Source organism: Geospiza fortis, unplaced genomic scaffold (genome assembly GCF_000277835.1).
Source record: "Geospiza fortis unplaced genomic scaffold, GeoFor_1.0 scaffold130, whole genome shotgun sequence".
In the NCBI taxonomy this organism is placed as follows: Eukaryota; Metazoa; Chordata; class Aves; order Passeriformes; family Thraupidae; genus Geospiza; species Geospiza fortis.
Window position 1 is genome coordinate 3,976,717 of NW_005054300.1, and position 17,497 is coordinate 3,994,213.

A 17,497-nucleotide genomic window follows, 5' to 3' on the forward strand; every position below is an offset into this window, starting at 1 on the left:
ACAATATTTAAAAGGTTTGTCCAATATCAGAATTTACTTTTTGCTCTGGACTACTAATACACTTCATCTGCTATATCAGTAACTGAATCATGTGAAGATATTAAATTGACCAAATAGATAATGGCTTTTAAAAATACTTTCCTAGTATAAAAATGCTTTAGTTTCCTTTCGCCCTTTGTTAGATGGCCTTCAGATCTGTTACTACATTTTTAAAAAAAGCTATTTCACATATATTTTAAGGCAAAGCCTGTAAAATACTTCTGTATAAAAGCTTCTATACAGAACTATGAACAAAAAATACTTCTGTATAAAAGCTTCTATACAGAACTATGAACAAAAAAAAGTTCAAATTGTGTCAGAAGACATATATGTATACACACATTTACAAACATATATTGGGATTGTATGGACCTGCCTTAATGCATAAAGCTACACCACAAACTTCAACAGGGCTGTGCTCATCAAATTTAGCAAACAAATGACTTGGAGTGCCTTACACTGGGGTGGGAAAGCTGTCAATAAAACACAAACCATTTGGAAGGCTGTGCCAGTGTTGGCGGGTCAGATTTTGCGATTTTCAGCAGCACTCGCATGGGATTCAGTTCATGGTGAGGTGGCTCTATCTGAGCCATTTCTATTAAAGTAATGCCAAGAGACCAGATATCAGCCTTGTAATCATATGGTCTGTCTTTAGAGGTCTCACACATTACTACTTCTGGAGCCATCCTGCAAAGAGAGCAACAAAGTTCCCGATGAGAAAATGCTTTTTGATGTGTTCTGAGAACAGTTCTAAACACACTCACTGAAGCATTGCTAGAAGGACATTCCACCCTCAGTATATTTACACAGTACCCATCAAGCTTGTAATATCAAATCAAAAGTAACATTAAGATACTAGTTCATACAACAAAGTCAGCAGAATAGTGCACTTACCAATATGGTGTGCCAATAAAGGAGTCTCTTCTTTGTATTGTTCTCGTGTTTTTAGCTGATACTCCAAAATCCGCTTAAAGCAAACAGTAAAACACTATTAACAGGGTGGTGGAAAGCATACTATATTTCTTTTTACTTTACAATTGTCTTTTAAAATAGTGTATGTTCCAGAGCAAACATTCAGTATTAAAAATTCAAAGTGAGGTAAAAATATTTGCATTCTGATAGCTGAGTACCAAGGTTTTATAGAATTTATAATAAAAGATCTTGAATAAAACATATCCTACATTTCTAAAAAAACCCCAAACTATAATGCTACTGTTGGGCTGTATGGGACAAAAGCAAAATACATATTTACTGCAGGAAAAAGTGCTTTAATTCTTTTAATTAGAAATTAATTTCTTTAGCCTATGAAGTCTGTATTCATCAAACATGGCACCAACTGTCTCATTAATTCAACAAATCATTCAATTTTAAATTTCAGGACTCAAATTTTCACAAAGTTACATTTCCTCTTCATCTTACAGGTTTCTTTCCACATGATTTTTGGCTTTATGTTAATACCTGAAAGCTTACATATGTACTTTTCATGGAATACCTACCAAAAAAACCACTTTACCTCTTTGCAATTAGTTATCCATAAAACACTATATCTCTCACTTTAAAAAAAATAAGACATTTAAATAAGTGTTATATGCTTATAACAGACATAATTTTGTTAATGAAGATCTAGAGATTAAAGCTAAGGGACAAAGAGCCATATGTTGCCATCTTTAATCTGTACAAAATCACTTGATGGGCTCAATACTTGAGAAGTCTAATTTTGCTCTTTGAAAAAAAATCAGTAATAAAATCTATTGGTTCAAAGGAAAAAACGAGAAATTTTGAGGGACTACAGATGTTGAAATAATAAAACTCATATCAATATAAAAATAAAATGCAATAAAAGAAATTTACTTGCCATTCATGCATCTGTAAAACAAGGAATTAACCATTTCTTTGTATAACAGAACAAGTAGTTTATAAGGAGTAAAATGCTCCTTCAAAGGATGCTGTACATTTTTCATAATTACATCCAGTCTTTTTTTAGAAAGCTTAATTAGCAAACCTGAATGCATCACCAAATGCACGTGAGAAAGAAATCTCCTGTTGTCTAAACTGTTAAGTAGTATCTTGACAGCCTGCAAGGTGCTGTGTACCAGCTAAGCTTGACAAAATCTTAAAGTAGTTCCAAGTCTGTATGAGGAGAAGCCAGGTCATGTGAGGAGATGAACTGAAACAAATTATTCTCTCTGACCATGAGACTCCTGCTGTGATCTGTGGTTTCTTTTACAGCAGTACCAAGAAACTAAGACAATGGTTCTATTACATTTACACATCAGGCCTATGACCCCAAGTGCATCACTGAATGTTCTGGCTCCAAAGAAAAGCTACACCAGTAAAGCTGCATGTACTCTGCACACTAAAAGAAAGCCAGACGCAAGGATTGTGTATATAAGGAATAACCTTGTACAGAAGGGATCCATGGAAAAGCACAATCACACTGAACTAATCAATACAGCAAAGCAGGTTCTTAAATATTCTCAGTTTCTAATAGAGAAGGTGCACAGTACCTTGCTGACATGTGATCAATATAAGTTAGGAAGGAGATATATTCCTGAATTTGGACACATCTTGCTTACATTTAAAAGGAAAGTCTGTATCAAGGCTGCAAATTTAGAGCCCCAGTATCCTGTGGCAATATTCTGATTTTCCTTACCTCTGCCCTCTGTGCATCCAAAGAAATACAACTGATCCCACTGATCCCATGCAGAGGGAAGGCTTTGAAACCTGAGCGTGGGCAGGGATGTCATGGAACTGTGCCATGGGTAGAGCCACTGCAAAGGCTGACAGCTTATACACATTTTCCCCTGAAACAAAGTGGATCCAGATAATTCCTGCCCTTTCCTGGCTGAATGAAGGGATGCTATTCACCACCAGCAGCCCTTTGTCAGTTCTGCATGGAGGAATCCTCATCAGACTAAAAATGTGGATGACTGTTTAAACTTAGATTTCAAAAAACCCAGAAATCAACAATAGTAAGCTGTATTTTGTTCCAGACTGTTCTGTCTTAATTTCAGTGCAACAAACAATTGAAAAAGGAATGTAAAAACTAAGCTGGATGATTCAGATTATTACATCTCTCTCAAAGTAAGAGACAACAGTACAAGGTACTGCTTTTTGCTGGCTGTGAAGAATGTTCCCTTTCCAAACTAACAACTTCAAAGGGAAGTTCTGATGTTATGACAGTGAAGGTAAGTATAATCAGGAACTTTATACTAGGAAACAGCAAGATCTATGGTGACTTCTTGTGCTGATTTTCAAGTATGAAAGATGTCATGAGTATAGTCAGGATATTTGCTCAAGTTTTTTTTTTTTTTTTTTTTTTTGTTGTTTTTCTTTCCTTGATAGCACCAAACCGCTTGGTTCTGAAAAACCTCTCATTGTTAGATTGGTATTTCAGTAGGTAAATATTGAACCTTGACAAACTGCAGCTTAAGGAAAATACAATTAAAAGACCATGCCAAGTTCCAGGAAAGAGTTATTTGTAACATGCTTACCTAGTTTAATGTCTCCATCTAATGTGAAAAGAATATTGCCAGCTTTTAGATCTCTGTGGATGATCTTATTCTCATGCAAGTAGTTCAGTGCTTCCAGTGTCTGCCTGCACACCACTTTGATCTGTGGCTCTGTTAACGGCCTTTCAAGCTCTACAAGAGAAAGACAGAAATAATCACAACATTTTTGCATTTTATGTTACATGTTCATAGCAAACCCTATAGGAATATATGGGCAAACTAATTAATCTGACAGATTCTAAGCATCACATGTCAGAAAAGAATTCGGTCTTAGAATATTTGCTCCTTCCAGTAAAGATTTTATTCCTTGAACCCAACCCCCTTCTCATTATGAGTTATGTATACCTACCTATCTGAACTGTGAACAAACTACATCATTTAGAGACTGGTTCTTTTGTGTGGTACATAGAGATGCTAAAGACCAGATCTTTTACAGAAATATTTGCATATCAAAACAATACACATATGAAATAAGTCTTACAGTATGTATTATTACTTTACGGTATTAGGATTATTATCAGTAGTAGTAGTAGTTGAAATAACTTATTTACCCAACATTACTGCATCTACTGCTCCTCCTGCACAAAATTCAATCAGGATCTGTATATAGATAAATAAAAAAAATACAGAAATTAGAAATTAAATAGTTGCACTGAACTGAATCATTGATTAAGGGAGCATTTTTGGGAGATCAGAGTTTCAGACTATTTGGCCTCAACAAGTTTTTATACTAACCTGCAAAACACTGGTACTGTTACCCAGCTAAAAGTAGGGCTGTGCTGCTCAACAAATTATTTGAAAAATGTCTCAAGACCCTCAGACAAAAGTTTTAATCCAACTATAAAATCGCATAATACAACTTATAAAACATAATGACACAGTCGGCTTAAACCTACTCCTTGTAATGTGATTTACATAATCCCTGCAAACTCATTTCCCGGTTATTAAGCTCTACTCCTATACTATAATCTCTCTGACTGAAAAGTCCAAAAGCAAAATGATTTTCCAGCAGCTGATGCTATCTCCTATATTGTTTCAGACAAGATGAAAATACAGAAAAAATGCTCTGAAAAGCTACATAAAATTACTAAATTCAGATGTTTACATTAATTTTCCTTTATTTTCATTCATGCCTACAGTACTTCAAGGCCTTTATCCCAGAATGTAATAATACCAGAACAAGTCCATCCCCAGGTCTGAGTTTCCTTTTGAAACAAAAATATACTGCAATTATTTATGAGCACAAACTATGCTGCTATGAAAGACAGAAAGAATAAATGCAAAGGAGAGAGAGGAGAGACAAAGAGAATGAGGAGAGCAAGAAAGAGGAAATCTCACCCAAGACTGATACCCCTCTCTTTCTTATGTGTTTTTTTTCTTTAATTCAAACTTTAAATATTATAAATTATAATCTACTGTCTGAGAGCTAAGAAGCATTTCTTGCCAGAATCTCAACAGTCAATATGATTGGAAATAGTATGTTATTTTTTATGTTTCTGTAATTTTAAAATCAGTTCATATAATTACTGATAAAAGAGGAAACCTCAAAGTATACCTTGTACCACAGCACTTACATATGCACCACTTATGTCACATATACTTCAAATTATTATTGCAATTAATCCCCACAACAATGGTACCAACCAATATATTATATAATGCAATTCTTTGTAAATCCTGTAAACATTATGCTTCTATGTGCCAAGTAGATAAGTGTGGAAAATTGTACATAAAGAATTTATTTCTCTAAAATTTGTAGTTTGGTCTGGCAAAGGTCTCTTTGCTAGAGAAATCGCGTTTCTAATCTTGGAGAGCAAACATGTATTTAATGTCCAACTATCATTCTTCTCTTTTTTGCCCTCACTAAATTCTGTTTATTTACCACATCATTAGCCTTGTGGCTTACAAGCCCCTGCACTTCACTGTAACTATGTAACTCCAATTTTATTTTCAAAGTGTTTAGTTCTATCTTTATTCTGCCAGTGAAGCCTACCCACTCAGTTTCATATTGTGCCTCTATGCCTACTTGCTTTCATGCTGACCTTCATGCACTGATTTTTTTTTCACTATTCCACTATTTTATATAATAATTTACTCTGCACTGAGATCACCAAGTTTTGAGCCTGGCAAAACAAATGTGCATCAGGAAACAAGGTACTACACTTCCACCCTTTGTTCAAAGAGTAAAGCTTTTTTGTAAGACTCCCAGGAAATCATCCTTTTATTTGTTTTAGGTGTCTTTTTGAAGTTTAAGCTCTTTGAAAAAAACCCCAACCCATGCATTCTTTGTACCATTCCAAAAGCAGCTATAAATATTGCACTGGATTACCTACAAGTGCAAACTGTTTTGTCACAGCTAAAGCCACCCAAGCAAACAGCCAGGATCAAGCACAGCAGGGATGTGCAGTCCCACCTACGCACTCTGCACGTCAAGGTACAAATACCCAGGGTTTAAGTAAATTAAATTAATTATTGTTCATGTCCTGCTAAACTGTCCTTCCTTCCTGGGAGTGCCAATAAACCCCCTGGCATCTAAAGTATGTACTTCACCAGCTGACCTTTTCAGCACTTTATTTATTTTTCAGGTGTGGATTCTGAGTCTCACTTAAATCATGCTAATGTAATTGAAATCTGAGTCCTGTTGTTACAAATAAGCACCAGCTGAGAATTCTCAATACACAAAATTAACTGCTAATTTCCACATTTTAGATTCAAATCCCTGACCAAATGACTCAGGGTAGCACAATTCTGCAGTGACAACTTCCTAAGTCATACTCACAATTTACAAATGAGTTTTGAAACTGAGTAGTTATCCCAACAGAGACAATCCAGATAAAATCTGACAAATATTTTGATAAAGAAAAAAGTGTAATTTCAATAACCTTTTGAAATAAGAAAAAAAATTAGAAAAGGAAAAATACTTACCCACAGATTGTTTTCATAGTAGAAAGCATCTAGGAGCTTGACAATATTAGCATGATCACAGGATGCTAAAATATCAATCTCCACCATGTAATCTTCAAGTTCTTCTTCTGATTTAGTATCTATCACCTTTGCAGCAGCCAGAACTTTTGTTTCTTTGTTCTGAGCCTGTAAAAGAAAAGTGACAGCAAACATATACATGAATTTCACCAGAAAACTGGCACCAGCAAAAAACCCCAGAAATAAAGCAACTCTCTCTCTTGACACTTCTGTACAATTTTCCTGTCTCCAGTTTCCTCCTCTACAAAAAGAGAACCCTGCATATTAAAGAGGAGATAAAAATCTAACAGAAAAAGGGTTTAATAACTTTTCTCAAGGCCAAGAAAAAATGAAAGATGTAAAAATACTTAATTCTCATCACATTCTTTAAACCATCATCAATAGCTCAGGGTAATTGCCGCCTTACTAAGATGAAGTTTTGTGCTGCTCCTCAAACACCATCTATTAACACAAGGCAAGGAGTGGCAAAGAGTACAAGGAGCCTCTAGCCTCTGTTCTGCCCTTCTGACTCTCCCCACGTTGTGGCAGCACCGCTGCTCCCAAAGCCAGGCAGAAAAGCAGATCCTCCCCTAGGAAGCAGCGGAAGCTCCTCTTCAGCCAGGGGCTGTGTGCAAGCTCCCAGCTTCAAGAGCTGCCAAACCATCATTCGTTTGTTTGGCCATTTTGCTCCCTGTGCTTCAGCAGCCTGGGAGGACTCCCCAGGTGGGAGCCATGGAAGGTGGGGCACTGCAAATGCTGCCAGCTCTCCTGCATTGCTCCTCACCCCCACACCAGGGATAGGGACAAGTGCAGAACAACTAAAACAACCAAAGGGAAAACAAGACTTTGGGTACCCAAGGAAAAGAAAAGGCATTTCCGCTGTGCATTTAAATATTTGGATTTTTTCAAACATAAGAAATTACAGACAAGTCAGGTGACTTATTTAAATAGCAAAACATTTCAGAAACCAGAAACCAGAAAAGGACACTGCTGAAACCTAATCACAAAAAATATATACACTCTAATAATTCTCTTATAAGTTATGTTTGAAGGAATGCTCAATTCCAATCTGCAGCAAGCTTTAAACAAGTGTATTTTACTCAAGTCATCATAAAAACACTATTTTGTCAGTGGTTACCTCTGAATAAAGGAAGTGCAGGACTCAAGTCTACTTCACCCATTGATCGTGAAGACCATGAAGCCAAGTCCTGCACTTACTCCACTGAGCTTTTGACATTCAAATGAAATTAAATGGCAAGGAGGGACACAGGCTCTCTCTAAAGCAGCAACAGACAAGGACCTACAAGGGGAATTCCAACTTCTGAGGTGCAGCATCACAAGGCAGTTCATGTCTCTGCTGGTGTGGATTGTGCATGGCCCTAAAGCTATGTGGGATGATCCCAGGACAGGACACAGCAAAAATCCCAAAACCTGAACTTTGTCACCTAATGACTTTACATCAATATCAGAAAAAAGCTGGTATCAGACAGCAAGTAAGAATTCTTAAGAATAATTCTGAAGGTCTAAATATTATTGCTTGCACAGCTATAAATAATTCTCTCTATGTGGCAAAAGATAATAAAATATTTAAAGATAAACATTTATATTAACATTCAGTAAAACAGCAGTAACAGCAAAACACATTTATGAAGCACAGTCCCAGCTGATTCATCTCATGTTGAGGGTAAAGGTTTTCCATTACATTTCTTTTTATCTCAATATTCTTTCCAAAACAAAAAACAACCAAATCTTCCCAACCTCAATATTTGCCCTCCCATGTTTAACAACAAAGATAAGTAATCTGTATAACATCATTTGAAAACCAACTACTGAGAAGGTTTCCAACACACATTCTAATAATAAGAAGGAAAAGGTCTGCTTAGTAACGCAAACAACATTTGTTTTGGTTTCATGCTTTGTAGCAAGAATGAAAGACCAACCTTCCTATTCTAGAGCTGCACTGTAAATTAAACACAAGAAGTGAAACAGATGTCTGACCACAACAGAATTAGACTTGGTAGCTCTACTTGTGCAGAAAAATGTTTTGTAAAGCACCTTTCTAAAGAAGTCAAATTCTAGCTGTAAATGGACTATTTTGAAGCATGCATGGTCACACGCTCTTCACTTAAAAAAAACACTTAAAAAATAAAGCTGAAATTAGTTTTTACACAAATTTGCTTACAAACTATATAATGGCAATAGTATTTTGTCTAAATAAACCATCTACATCAGGTAACAGATGTTACTGCTTCCAGATGCAGTTTCACCTTTGAGCAAGAAGGGCATTGCTAAGTTAGTGTGAATGATTACATGCTCAGGAGTTTGCTACATTTACAGCATATATTGTTTTTTTTCTACTGACAGAACACTTTGTATTTTGATTTTTCCCAGATCCTTTTGCTTAAAGTAACTAGAAATCTGCTTTGAGTATGCTTCTACGATTTCCTCCTTGTGGCAGCTCTATTAAAACACCTCATTACAAATAATGAATTATTATAGAGACAGTGTGATTATCTTTATGCACATCTTAACAATTATAAACAAAACAAATGTTTGCCTTTGTTCTGCCTCAAAATAGTAAAATTTTGTAGGTCTAGATCCAGACATTTTTCCAGCTCTTAAAAGAAAAAAGCTTTAGAATTAGCATATTTCCACTGGCTATTTCTGAGGACTGATGAAACCTTTAAAGTATACATCAAGTAACACCTGAAAAAAAATTATATGTTTTAAAGTTCTTTTTGAATAAGGCATTAGTCATCTCCACCCCACAATGCACTGTATGAAAAATACCCATCTATTTGACTTACTGGAAGTAACATGCTCTTTTTAACTGTGTAGAAAAGGATTTTACTGTTCATGCACAAGATTTATGAATCACTGTACTGTACAGTGAAAAAAAAACCTCTTTGGATTTGGAGGAACAAAAAGCACTTGCAACTTTGTGTGGGTATGTTTGTTTTTTCTAAACTTTGGCTGAAGTCTTTCTTCTTCCACAAAACCTTCTCCAAAGGTCAAAGCCAGAACAAAAATGATTGTGTAGAAGGGGTCCTGATTTGCACATGGAAATTCTGCATTTGGGTACACCAACAATTAAAGTCAACCTGCCATTTATGTTACAGGAGATATTTTGAAAGGGCAGAACTTCTGAGTAGCTGTAGCCCAGCAGTTTCTTCCTGTATTTTAGCTCCCAACTACTAATTCAATTTATTCCAAATGCTCTGCTTAAATACATTTGATTCTGCGTCTAGGATTAAGTGACTTAAACCTCAGTCCTATGCTAAGAAATCCAAACTAGCATTTTCAATGCTTATGTGCAGACAAAGAAGAAAGGGGTAGAAGGATTCATTAAGGAAATTTGATCTTTTCAAAAGATACATACATAATAGATGAAAACCAAATTGGAATAACTCATTCGCTCAAGACGTGACTAATGCAAGATGACATGGATATTATTAACTGTTACATGCAACAACACACAAATATTGCAATCCTTCCAGTAAAACTCCTATTTGGATTACGTATCGAAGGTTACTACAGCAAACATTTTAACTCAAGGAGAAGAAATGCACAAGGAAATAACCTGCTTTATGTTACAGCATGGTTCTTGCAAGGGATGGCACAGTCTCATCAGCTGTCAATGCACAGAAAAACACACTTAATTCTAAGTTAAATACTTTGAAAAAGATGGATTGCAGGCTTGTATAGAATAAATCATCTTAAAAATTACAACTTGCATATGAATATGTCTGAAGCTACATCCCTTACACTGGAATAGCAATGTACATCTAATGCACAAAAGTGTTGCAGAAATCTGAAAACGTCTCAAGAAAGAAGAATAACCATTCCACACAAAACCAGGCCCTACAAGCATGTGAAATTAGTGACTCCTCCCTAACAATGCTGGATTTTTGCACGGTATCATATAACGAAATGTAAGTTCTAGAGGCAGAAGCTTTGTGAAGAGACTGACAGCAGAATATTAAAAGGTAGTTTACTATCCAGGCACCAGGCCAAGAAGTTGCATATTCCCAGCCCTGGACAGCAGGGAGAGCAGAGCTACTGCTCCACAGTAATAGGATTACAGCTCAGAGATAACACATAGCCTTTCATCTTCTGATGACCAATATGAAGTTTCAGCCTTGCTCGTGAGGAGCTGTTTCAGTTTCGGATCACCAGCAAATGCTTCCTTCCCAACTGTGCACCTCCTCTGCAATGCAGCTTCAAAAATTAAACAATATTTACAACTGAAAAAAAGTTAAGTACGTCCTTCACCTCTTGTTCAGCTAGCCAGGAACAAAGCTGAGATATGAGATAGAAAATTGTTCATCACCTTTCCTCCTGATGCCTGATCTCTTGTGAGATGTTACATAACCTCACTGCATGTTTTGCAGGCAGCAAAACAAATCAATTAAGAAGCTTTTCCTTTCTGACTCATTCTTCTCAACAAAACCATATAGTCATAATCAAGGATCATCAAAGTTGTCAAAATGGGAAAAATACACACATCCCTATCCAGCAAAAGATGTTTTTCCCACATAAAAAGCTCCACTTTTGTGTAAAATTGGGATTGTCAGATCTAGCTCCACATAAATCTTCTGACAGTGCCTGGGTAATCAGTACTGAAAGGCTGGCCGTGTACATCACAAAGGCAGGAGCTGTTTCTCTGAGCTACCATAGAGCAGAGATTTCAATCTTTCTTAGAACATACAAATTAAAGAAAAAAAAATTGCTCTCTTTTTAAATTTTAGCAGCTCTATCAAATAAAAATATAAGAAGTAGTGTGGCCTACTGAAACAACTACAGTGGGCTTTTGTTTTGTCAAAGTTTCCTATAACATATTTAAAAATGTCCTGTACATTTTGAAACTAAAAAAACCCTAAATGATTGACCAGTATCAAGTGTTCATATTTCTTTTCAAAAACATGGAAAGGTGTTCCTCATCAGTGAATTTTAGAAAAGAAGTTACCTTAGATAAAAGGAAGCATTAATTCTAACACTAAATGTTAAAAAATATAATTAAAGTATCAGTTTGAATTCAAGAGCAAATAGCTACTCTTCCAATATTAAACCACAGTTTTATCAATAAACCACAAGTTCAGCCAATGAAGAAGACAACAACTCCACAGACTTCTGGAAATTAAGATGAGTCAGTCATTTCAAAGAAGTTGTTTTTTGCAAGAGTCTTCACTGCAAGATGTTTGAAAATGCAGTAGTAATAAATTTTTAAAAGAGAAATAATTTCAATTTTTTGTTTAATAATAGATATGGTTGGCCCAAGGAATTAAAAACCAGCTAACTTAAGTTCAACCTGCTGAAACTTGTTGAAATGACAGATACAGAAGATTTATTCAAAAGTTAATGAAAGGAAGTATCTCCCAAAGAAGATGATACACCCTTGAACTACAGCTGATCAGCCAAACATTTTCCCAGTCTGCAGCTACCCTACTATACAATTGCTTCTACTTAAAAAGAACTTAATTAAATTCAGTGCCCCTGTGTAATGCCAGCGGAAAAAAAACCCAACCAACCACCACCACCACCAACAAAAAAAACCCACCAAAAACCAAAACCCAACAACCCTGAAATAGAAATACAGATAAAAGTGCCTCTGTTTCCTACAAGCAAATGCTACTCCTATGAAAGTGGAGGGCAGAGTTCAACCCCAACTGCTGAAGCATCTTTATGATCCTGTGGTCTGGCGCTGCCTTTGTGGCTACGCTCATTTGGGAGCTGTTTCCATGACAACTTCACTCTTTTAACATTATCCTTGTACTTCGTACTTACTGTGGTTCTTCTGCTTCCTCCACAGTTGGTTTGTGAGGATTCCACAAGTTATTTTTGGGAGTGGTATGAAATATAATTTTCATGTTTAACCTCATGTTTCCCACTAAGTATTCTCATTAATTCTGTGGTATTTTGTGTGCTAGCTAAGTAGAGTTTCCATCCTGATTGCACATGCTTTGTGCCACTGAAATAGAAGGAATGCTTATATTCATCTTTGAAAAGTATATGAGCTGAACTGGCAAATATGTGCAAAATAACAGAAAAAATCCTTTACAGTAAACTTAACAGGAGAAGATATCAGATTTCAGCATAATTCTTACTTAAGCAAATACATTTAAAACAGAGTAAAAAATAAGAAAAAATTGCTAAATACTGGCAAAAAACCAGCTATGCTGTTCTATAATAACACATCTTATTTTCCCTTCTCTCACTGCATGATGGCTTTCATAAAAGCAACAGGGAAAACCAGCTGACAATACTGGGAAAGCATTTGTAACTAAAGCATTAGGTGGTATCAGAGGTGTATGTGCAAAGGAGTGGTATTTTTTCCCAAAATTCAGTTATAATAACTGTACATCATACTTGCTAAAGCAGCATTAAAACACACAATACTGCATTAGAATCAACTCCTAAATTTGAGAAGAGGGAGGTGTGACAAATTGAGATTTATCCCCACAGTGGTAAGCTGCTTTGCCAGTATCTTTCCCCTGCAGAGGACACTAACAGTTGCTGGCAGAGGTTCTCAGTTTTATCCAGCAGCAATGACAGCCCCAAACTAACTTAAAACCTCCCAGAAAGACAGTAACACAGTGGATCTTCATCTTGGATTACAAACATCCTACAGTTATTTATTTGGTTTTGTGTCATTAGGGAAAAAACCAACATAATGCTTAATGCTTACCAATTCATTTTAGCGACTACGGCTTAAAATTCAGTCTATTCCAATAATAAACACACCTTTATTCCAAATGATGTAATTAGGAGTGCTTCCAAGAAACAATGTTATCAAGAAATAATTTTTAATCAAACCATAATTACTATCTTTAGCTGCTCCCTAGAATTAAGACAAACAACAAGTTAGAATTGAAGCTGTATACAGACTGTGGTTTTATCAGAAAATTATCCTACTGCCAGGTTGAGAATTTTATGATTTGCTTTTGATAATTTTATGATTTGTCTGAACATAGGACTTAAAAAACCTCCAAGTCCTTCATCTGGGAAGTTTTTGTTGTAATTTGGCTTCTAATCATTAACATCTGTAAGGAGCTTTAGTTGACTGGAGCACAGAGCCAGGGTTCCTCCTGCTAACCCCTTCCCAAGGAGACATTCAGAGCAGCTGAAGCTCACTGGAGCCTCCTCCAGACACAGACACCTCGGAGTCTTTTGGCTTCATGAGCACCAAGTCACTTTGTTTACTCACACTTTGCAGACTAGTGTACATCCACAGATGTACAAGTATAGATCTAGTACACTCCTTTTTTACTTTTTTGTCCTTTTTTTTTTTAAATAGAGTGGCTCAGTCAACCCACAGTTCCTCAGAGTTAAATTACAAAACAAAACTGGGATCTGCTTTGCCCAGAGCTTTTTAGCCAGATCAGATGCAAGATGGCTACAGCTGTTTGCTGACCCAGCAAGTCATTATGACAAAACAAGAAAAAACCAGAGCATCTGAATTGAGCATGGAAAATTCTGTCCTTCCTAACTGGATATCAACAAGTCAACAAAATAATAAAGAAAGAAAAATGACAATTTCTTTGGGTTTTAAGAACCCTTCAACAAAGGCCTTCTGACATGTTACTAGGGGAACTACATAGTCCCAGAAATGCAATGTGGCATACTCATTAAGCTTAAAAATTTGCTGTCAAAAAAGTAAAGAATATTATTAAAAACTCTACATTTCATATGGTAGAAGGAAGGCATTAAAGGACCTGCACTAAGACATTTTATGTATTTATTGCAGAAAATGATGACCTATAACAGATGCAACTTAACTGTCATTTAAAGTGTAAACATTTTACAAGCTCAAATATAAGGCCAGTTTGAGAAAAGGTTCTGTATAATTTGATACTGCAATGTGAGCCATATTCAAATTTCACAATAAGCACAGCTAAATAGCCAGAGGGAAAAGATTAAATTAAACAAGAAGAATGAAGCATCATCATCCCTTTTCATTCTTTGCCCTCCTAAAATGAACAACAACAAATGCAGAATACTTCATATGTTTTAAGGGAAAAATATAAACTATATAGGCAGTTTAAGATTCAGTGTTTTACAAAGAGATACAGTTGTAGCAGAGGGAAAGGAAATGAGACAATACATTAATACCACACTGAAACTGGCAACAGCTCTTGCAAAACTATCAAAGCATATATTCTGTTGCTTCACACATAAACTAGTCTGTTAAAATCAAACTTCCTCTATTTCTGAAGGAGTAAAAGAAAGAAGTAGAGTAGCTTTAGAAAGTTTTAACTAAAAAAGCTGTACATCATTATCCCTTTTATGTAAAATCGTTACAGAAACGAATTCATATTCTATTTATAGTATTAATATATTTTAAAAATTAAATTTAGAATTCTAGCAGAGGTTCATTCATTCCTTACATACACATTTCTAAGGCACTCTAACAGAAACCAACTGCAAAGACAGCAACAACAACAAAGAAATCAACAATTAAGCTGGTGTCATTCAGCACTCTGCAATGTAAACAAGTTATTTTTAAGTCAGTCCTACTATTATAACTTTATTAATTATTAAATTCACTCTGCTGGTATATGCTATTTAATGCTAGTACAGTCTATAACTTGACAGTAGTTTCTCTTGTGCTGTAAATCCTGACCCTGAAGTTTCACAGCACCTCACAAGCACAAAATGAAATTTCAAAAGGTGCCTCGCACAGTTTAGATGAGCTGGCTACCTTTGTGCTGCAAGTACAATATCTCAAGAGATGAGAAAGAGCCTTCTCAATAAACATTTGGTATTCCTTGACAACTGGCTATTCAAGTACCACAAAAATAGCACCCTGGGTCCTGTAAATGAACTTCATTCATATTCAACACAGTAGTGGAATATGCTGCTTTCTGATGCTGCCTTTCAGATTAACTGCTTGGTTTGCTGGGGGTTTTTTAATTGTTGAATTTAAACAACTAACCAATTATGAAAATTGACTACTCTGAGAAACTATATGAATGCAAATCCTATTACTTATCAGCAATTCTCAAAGGAAATTTTATTTTAGACGCATGCTACTGATGGTATTTTTAAAATTCTTATGTTCTATGCACTTGCTGTTTGACACTTTACTGATTATGTAATTTGTTCAGAATTTACCTAGAATGCTACTGATAAACACAAATGGCCATGGGAATAATTGCATAACTCAATAAAATTATTTTTTAAAAAATCCAGATAAACAAATCAAGACAAAATTCTTCAAGTCTGTGAAAAGCTCAATGCACAAAATATGCAAAGGAAAACCAACTGCTTTACTCAGATATTTGCAACTAACAAACATTTATCAATATGAGTTTTTCACGTAACATTGGAACATTGTTCTTCCTCTGACAGACCTGTTGGAGTCATGGTAACATTGAACAGTTAAGCACAGGAGATGTTCTGGAGGAAGCATTGTTCTTGCCTCATAACAGTGTGGCAATGCTACTTTTCATGGAATTATAGAAGCTTTATTTTGTCCATGTCTCCAAGAAGTGATGTTGCATGGCTCTTACGAGGAGGTCTTGTTAACGGAAAATTACTTCGTTTCTTTATTCTTCTCCCTCTCTCTCTCTCTAATGATTTTTTTTTTAAATTATTATTAGGCTGAAAACCACCATGAAGCAGAGGACCATCTTTTGTTGTATATTTGTACAGCAAGAGGGAATGAAGAATTCCATTCCCTTTGGAAAATTATCAAAGCTATTTCTTGCTCCAGAACACCTTACTCACTCTGAAACTCAATTCAGTTTCTGTACTTTCCTCATACGAGTTAGATTTAGAATAAGAAGTCTTAGAAAATTTTCAATTTTTTCTAGCATTATTCAGCATACCTAAAATAGAAAAGAGAATCACCACCTGAACTTAAACTGGAATCATAGGCTTATAGTCAATTTGCAGTTAAAGACATGCCTAAATAACAAAATGCACCTAGCATGGACATCAGTGGTGCTAAGGGACAGAACCACTGGCTGATCAAAACACCACCAGCATTTCCCACAAGCAAATGGCTCCTACAACAGAAACAAGTCTATTTTTCCTTTTGTCCTGACTAAAAGCATTCATCTGACATACCTTAACAACTCCACAATATTAATATGCAACCCTTTGACAGCTACTGAAGCCAACACTGACACTGTGCTGTCAATTTTCCCTTCCATTGGCAGTGCCACTTGTCTGGCCCTCTCGTGAGCTGGTCTGGGCAGCCAAGAAGATTACATGGACAATCAGCTTTTGCATGGCTTAGTTCCTGAAGCAGATCAGCACAGGGTTGGCAAGCACCAGGCCTGTCACAAGGAAGGATGTGGGAAGGACAATGCCCTGCCAGAACCCTGCCTGCACCGACCTGCGCCAGCCCAAACTGCTGTGGAAAAGAGTCACGGTAAGACCCTGATGCTCATCATTTCAGTGTCACTCCTGCACTTACTAAAATGCACTGCTTTGGACAGCAATGTGTTGTTGACTGTTTCACTTAGTAAATATCACAGTTCCACTCTGTTTTAGTGCTTGTTAGGGATTCGGAATATTCTTCTTTATATTGCACTGGCTAAAAGTGAGGTCCTATGTCAGGTCACTAAAGGCCACAGATTTACAACAGCATCAATAAACACTGAAACAAACACCACAAATACTAGAGGAAAACAAACCTGTACATGAGCTCCTTTTAATATTTCACTTTTGAAAGCTAAGGCCAGTGTGTGGGTTTTTTGTTTGTTTTCATTCAAATGCAACACAAAAATCAACAACCAGCTTACTGGGTTCTTAAGCTGGCCAGAACACCTATATTTGCCTACCAAGATACAGTTTGAAATTCGAGCTACAGCCAAGAGCAAAGGGGACATTGTCAGGTACCCCAGCTATCCCTGTCAACAGGAAACACTTGTCAGTATTGTTTAAGTGGTGATTTTTAAGCTTTCACACTTTCCTTCCCAGAGAGATTAAAAATAGCAGACAGGTTACTTTTAAACTTGGTTAGTACATCTCCACTAATA

General features: G+C 36.1%; 1 protein-coding gene across 2 annotated transcripts in view; it reads right to left on the reverse strand.

Moving 5' to 3' along the window:
- SLK (STE20 like kinase) overlaps window positions 1–17,497 on the reverse strand; it is a 49,015-nt gene that overhangs the window by 21,985 nt on the left and 9,533 nt on the right. For both annotated transcript variants that reach the window (XM_031064087.1, XM_031064080.1), the window contains exons 2-6: window positions 6,477–6,641; window positions 4,103–4,151; window positions 3,534–3,683; window positions 934–1,006; window positions 532–726 (exon numbers count right to left, since the gene is read on the reverse strand). In XM_031064087.1, the coding sequence (XP_030919947.1) occupies window positions 532–726; window positions 934–1,006; window positions 3,534–3,683; window positions 4,103–4,151; window positions 6,477–6,641 (632 nt within the window). The remainder of the gene's footprint in view (window positions 1–531; window positions 727–933; window positions 1,007–3,533; window positions 3,684–4,102; window positions 4,152–6,476; window positions 6,642–17,497) is intronic.